Source organism: Heterodontus francisci, unplaced genomic scaffold (genome assembly GCF_036365525.1).
Source record: "Heterodontus francisci isolate sHetFra1 unplaced genomic scaffold, sHetFra1.hap1 HAP1_SCAFFOLD_323, whole genome shotgun sequence".
NCBI classification, from domain to species: domain Eukaryota; kingdom Metazoa; phylum Chordata; class Chondrichthyes; order Heterodontiformes; family Heterodontidae; genus Heterodontus; species Heterodontus francisci.
Window position 1 is genome coordinate 1,300,736 of NW_027141078.1, and position 6,000 is coordinate 1,306,735.

Genomic DNA, 6,000 nt, shown 5'->3' on the forward strand with positions numbered 1-6,000 from the left:
GTGTACAGATATCACCCTGAGAGAGAGAGGGACTGAGAGACACAGTCAGTGTACAGATATCACCCTGAGAGAGAGGGGACTGAGAGACACCAGTCAGTGTACAGATATCACCCTGAGAGAGAGGGGACTGAGAGACACCAGTCAGTGCACAGATATCACCCTGAGAGAGAGGGGACTGAGAGACACCAGTCAGTGTACAGATATCACCCTGAGATAGAGAGGGGACTGAGAGACACCAGTCAGTGTACAGATATCACCCTGAGAGAGAGAGGACTGAGAGACACCAGTCAGTGTACAGATATCACCCTGAGAGAGAGAGGGACTGAGAGACACAGTCAGTGTACAGATATCACCCTGAGAGAGAGGGGACTGAGAGACACCAGTCAGTGTACAGATATCACCCTGAGAGAGAGGGGACTGAGAGACACCAGTCAGTGCACAGATATCACCCTGAGAGAGAGGGGACTGAGAGACACCAGTCAGTGTACAGATATCACCCTGAGATAGAGAGGGGACTGAGAGACACCAGTCAGTGTACAGATATCACCCTGAGAGAGAGAGGACTGAGAGACACCAGTCAGTGTACAGATATCACCCTGAGAGTGAGAGGACTGAGAGACACTCGTGACGAACACCATCACACAGTAAGACATTGACAACGTAGTTTTGCACATTCTCACAGGAGGTCCCACAGTGGGAAGGTTCATAAGAGGCTTTTCTGCTGATCTCCCTGATCCACAGCCAACTAAATTTTGACAAATTAATCAAAGGCAAAGGCTGAACTATAATGTTGAAACAGCTCGCATTTCTTGGGAATCAAAGTGGACAGACCTTACCAAGAAATGAAATCAAATAGTCTTTTGGTTGTCCAGAACTTTAATATTGCTGCAAGTAGAGACATGTTGTCGAAGCTTTCCATCTTGCATTCATCAGGACAATCCGCAAGAATACCAATGTAAGGGAAAGCAACAGCTTTGTACTGTTTGAGAAGAGAGTGCTGATTGGTTGGCAACTGGACTCTGATTGGCCGTGGGGCTGCCATGGAGAATGCACCAGTTTGTACTGACTGACAGTTTAACTGCCAAGCTTTGTTTGAAACTTAAATCAGGCAGCTTGACTCTGATTGGTCGAGGCATTGCCCTGAGGAATGAACCAGTGAATGGTTGTCACTTACTTTGTTTAGCTGAAACAGGCGCAATGTTTATACAAGTTCTTTCTGTCTGCAAAGAACACAGCCCTGTTAATATATTAACATAAGTAGATCGCAGTACGCGTAAATGCACCACATTACGAGCCCAACTGACAATCTTAAGTTGGTTGTCAGCGTAATTCTTAGCACACTGAGGATTATTTAGCAAATGTTGTCCAATCGCAGAATGAAATCTAATATTGGAGACTGTGTTTTGAGTTTTGCGATCACGGGCTGTTTGGGTACGGCCTGCACCTCGCCCGTTGCGAACCGCGGAAGGGACATGTGGATCGATACGATCCACAGTCTTTGGGACGTACGGCCTATATACCGAGCATCACACTGGCGTTGAAATTCAGATATCACCTTACACATTTGTGTGTTAGGCTGGACGTCCTTTTGGCTTGATGGCAGCATCCTGTTAGTGGTGAACACAACACGTGTTGCTACTGCATAGTAGCAGCATGAAACAGCGAGCTTCGCCTGTTACTCAAACTTGCCAAGCAATCAGCACTCTCTTCCCATACAATGTAAAGTTGTCGTTTTCCCTTACATTGGTATTCTTGCGGGTTGTCCTGATGAGTGCAAGACGAAAAGCTTCGACAACATGTCTCTGTTTTCCGCAATACTCAGGAAATGAACAGTTAGACAGCCTTATTTGGGCTATGAAGGAGGATGAACTAACTTGCAGTTGAGGTAACACCCACATACTGTCACGCAGGTCCCCACCTGCCAAGAGTGCGGCGCTCCCTCAGTATTGACCCTCCGACAGTGCGGCGCTCCCTCAGTACTGACCCTCCGACAGTGCGGCGCTCCCTCAGTACTGACCCTCCGACAGTGCGACGCTCCCTCAGTACTGACCCTCGGACAGTACGGCGCTCCCTCAGTACTGACCCTCCGACAGTGCAGCACTCCCTCAGTACTGACCCTCCGACAGTGCGGCACACCCTCAGTACTGACCCTCCAACAGTATGGCGCTCCCTCAGTACTGACCCTCGGACAGTGCAGCGCTCCCTCAGTACTGACCCTCGGGCAGTGCGGCACACCCTCAGTACTGACCCTCCGACAGTGCAGCACTCCCTCAGTACTGACCCTCAGACAGTGCGGCACACCCTCAGTACTGACCCTCTGACAGTGCGGCACTCCCTCAGTACTGACCCTTGGGCAGTGCGGCACTCCCTCAGTACTGACCCTCCGACAGTGCAGCACTCCCTCAGTACTGACCCTCCGACAGTGCGGCACACCCTCAGTACTGACCCTCCGACAGTGCGGCACTCCCTCAGTACTGACCCTCTGACAGTGCGGCAGGCCCTCAGTACTGACCCTCTGACAGTGCGGCACACCCTCAGTACTGACCCTCTGACAGTGCGGCGCTCCCTCAGTACTGACCCACTGACAGTGCGGCACTCCCTCAGTACTGACCCTCCGACAGTGCGGCATTCCCTCAGTACTGACCCACCGACAGTGCGGCATTCCCTCAGTACTGACCCACCGACAGTGCGGCAGGCCCTCAGTACTGACCCTCCGACAGTGCGGCACGCCCTCAGTACTGACCCTCCGACAGTGCGGCACACCCTCAGTACTGACCCTCCGACAGTGCGGCGCTCCCTCAGTACTGACCCACCGACAGTGCGGCACTCGCTCAGTACTGACCCACCGACAGTGTGGCGCTCCCTCAGTACTGCCCTGGGTGTGTTGACCCGGATAACTGGCTTGAGAACTGGGGTTCAATTCCACAATCTGCGTGCTGAGACGGGACGCAGAGTAGAGAATGAGGGATCAGGGATTGGAGGCGGGGGCGGGTGCAGCTCCTTACCGTATTGAGGATGGTTTCACTGCTGACGGGATCCTCCGTTTTTTTGAGAATAGCCTTGAAGAGCAACGGGTATTTCGTGAGGCGTTGGTGAGGTTTTACCAACATGTCATTCAGTCTCATTCGGTTACTCAGTTTGTGCGTTTCGGCCCACTGAATTGAAAAAGACCCCGCCGGGATTAATTCTCAATAATTTGAGGCCCCAGTCGCTCCAATTCCCTCCCCGCGGTCAGTGACCCTTGACCCCACAGGCCCGAGAGTCTCCCTCTCTCTCCGCGGTCAATGACCCTTGACCCCACTGGCCGAGAGGCTCCTGTCCCTCCCCGGGCCTCCCCGTTCCCGTGGTACCAGCCCCGGGCCTTCCCATGGCCCTGGTACCAGCCCCGGGCCTCCTCGTTGCCCTGGTACCAGCTCCAGGCCTTCCCATTGCCGTGGTACCAGACCCGGGCCTTCCCGTTGCCCTAGTACCAGCCCCGGGCCTTCCCGTTGACTTGGTACCAGCCCCGGGCCTTCCCATGGCCCTGGTACCAGCCCCGGGCCTCCCCGTTGCCCGAGTACCAGTCCCGGGCCTTCCCATTGACTTGGTACCAGCCCCGGGCCTTCCCATTGATTTGGTACCAGCCCCGGGCCTCCCCGTTGCCCTGGTACCAGCCCCGGGCCTTCCCGTTGCCGTGGCACCAGCCCCGGGCCTCCCCGTTGCCGTGGCACCAGCCCCGGGCCTTCCCATTGATTTGGTACCAGCCCCGGGCCTTCCCATTGATTTGGTACCAGCCCCGGGCCTCCCCGTTGCCCTGGTACCAGCCCCGGGCCTCCCCGTTGCCATCTTATCAGCTGGTGCCTACCTTGACGTACATGCCGAAGAGTTTGTTGTTCTGTTGAGTTATGTGAGCATACTGAAGGGACCGGGCCTCTGATAGACAATAATTGATGTAGGAATGAAACCTTTCAGGGAACTGTGGGGTTGAGGGGGAGAGGGCAAAAGAGAGGGAGGTTCAGAGATTGTTAGTGCCTCTTTATTGTCCCCTCCTTCCCTCTCCCTCAACTCCGACTTTCCATCCCCCTCGTTCCCTCCCCCTCGTTCCCCCTCCCCCTCCCTCTCCCCTCCCCTCCACTTTCTCCACACCGACCCTATCCATTCCCTTAATTATCCTCGATTTGATCCCCCCCCCCCACTTAATCTTCGATGCTCGAGGGACTACGAGCCCAGTCTGAGCAGCCTCTCCTCATAATTTAGCCTCGGGGACCGTTCCGCTCAACCTAGGCCCTGCCCCCTGCAAGAACAATCTATCCACCCTGTGGGGTTGGTGCCCCGAGCTGAACCCAGACAGCTTAAGCTAGCCTCTGGGCCTTTGTATTCTTGGGCTTCGCGATCGGGGGATGCATGAGAGGCCGGAATTGGAGGACGTTACAGAGATAGTGTTGGTTGCAGGGTGACTGGAGGAGGTTGCAGAGATAGGGAGGGTTGTAGGGGGACTGGAGGAGGTTGCAGAGATAGGGAGGGTTGTAGGGGACTGGAGGAGGTTACAGAGATAGGGAGGGTTGTCGAGGACTGGAGGAGGTTACAGAGATAGGGAGGGTTGTAGGGGGCTGGAGGAGGTTACAGAGATAGGGAGGGTTGTCGGGGGCTGGAGGAGGTTACAGAGATAGGGAGGGTTGTAGGGGACTGGAGGAGGTTACAGAGATAGGGAGGGTTGTAGGGGACTGGAGGAGGTTACAGAGATAGGGAGGGTTGTAGGGGGACTGGAGGAGGTTACAGAGATAGGGAGGGTTGCAGGGGGACTGGAGGAGGTTGCAGAGATAGGGAGGGTTGTAGGGGGACTGGAGGAGGTTGCAGAGATAGGGAGGGTTGTAGGGGACTGGAGGAGGTTACAGAGATAGGGAGGGTTGTAGGGGACTGGAGGAGGTTACAGAGATAGGGAGGGTTGTAGGGACTGGGAGGAGGTTACAGAGATAGGGAGGGTTGCAGGGGGACTGGAGGAGGTTGCAGAGATAGGGAGGGTTGTAGGGGACTGGAGGAGGTTACAGAGATAGGGAGGGTTGTAGGGGACTGGAGGAGGTTACAGAGATAGGGAGGGGACGAGGAGGGATTTGAAAACGAGGATGTAAATTTGAAAATCGAGGTGTTGTCGGACGGGGAGCCAGTGTAGGGTCAGCGAGCAGGGGGAGGGTGATGGAGGGGGAACGGGACCGGGTGTGAGTTAGGACACGGGGTGGGGAGGGGGGTCGGCAGAGTGCGGGATGAGCTGAAGTTTACGGAGGGTGGAATGTGGGAGAGCGGGACCGGAGTGCGCCGGAATAGTCGAGTTCAGGTGGATGGATGAAGCCAGTGGCTCACCTCCAATCCCATGCAGTCTGATTGTTTGGGAATAACCAATCAGTGGAGTTTGGGATTTGGGAGGGGGGTGCGGTGTTGGGTGGAGGTCCCTTTCCCCTCACCTCGGTCCAGTCCAAACCCAACACGTCCATCCAACCAACCTCATTCACCCATGGTGAGCCCCTCCACCTCTTCACTCCCCCACATCGTTCCTTCACTCCCTCTAACGACACCTCGTCTGGAACACCAGGATGGGCCTCACCGTTCGGAAACCATGGCAGAGGAGGAGGGGGTCCAGCGGCTTCCCAGAGGCCCTTGCTTCGTCCAGCACGGGCATCATCACCTCCTGCCAGACTCCCCGATGCACCCGGATTATCTCGTGGATGTTGCCGAACAGACGCTGGGGGTCCACCTGGGAGACAAAGCAGCAGCAAGTTGGGGGCTCGGGCGGGATTGAGAAAATGCCACGCGTTCAACCTTTCACACCCCGGAGGGTCCAACGCCAGAGAGAGGCGGGCGGGGGGTGGGTGGTCGTAGGGTTGATGGGGGAACTGGCTCGGGTCAGTGTCTGCCCTTCCGCCCTCCCTGGAGATCGAATCGGCAGCGATTCTTTTTCCCCTCCAGTTCTTCATTCGGGGGAACGTGCGCACCGGCTAGGCCAACATTTACTGCCCGTCCCTGACT

General features: G+C 55.9%; 1 protein-coding gene across 1 annotated transcript in view; it reads right to left on the reverse strand.

The window, feature by feature from the left end:
- Window positions 1-6,000, reverse strand: part of LOC137361948 (pleckstrin homology domain-containing family G member 6-like) — a 47,455-nt gene that overhangs the window by 23,701 nt on the left and 17,754 nt on the right. The window contains exons 7-9 of the mRNA XM_068026530.1: window positions 5,579-5,728; window positions 3,845-3,955; window positions 3,006-3,155 (exon numbers count right to left, since the gene is read on the reverse strand). Coding sequence (XP_067882631.1) covers window positions 3,006-3,155; window positions 3,845-3,955; window positions 5,579-5,728 — 411 coding nt within the window. The remainder of the gene's footprint in view (window positions 1-3,005; window positions 3,156-3,844; window positions 3,956-5,578; window positions 5,729-6,000) is intronic.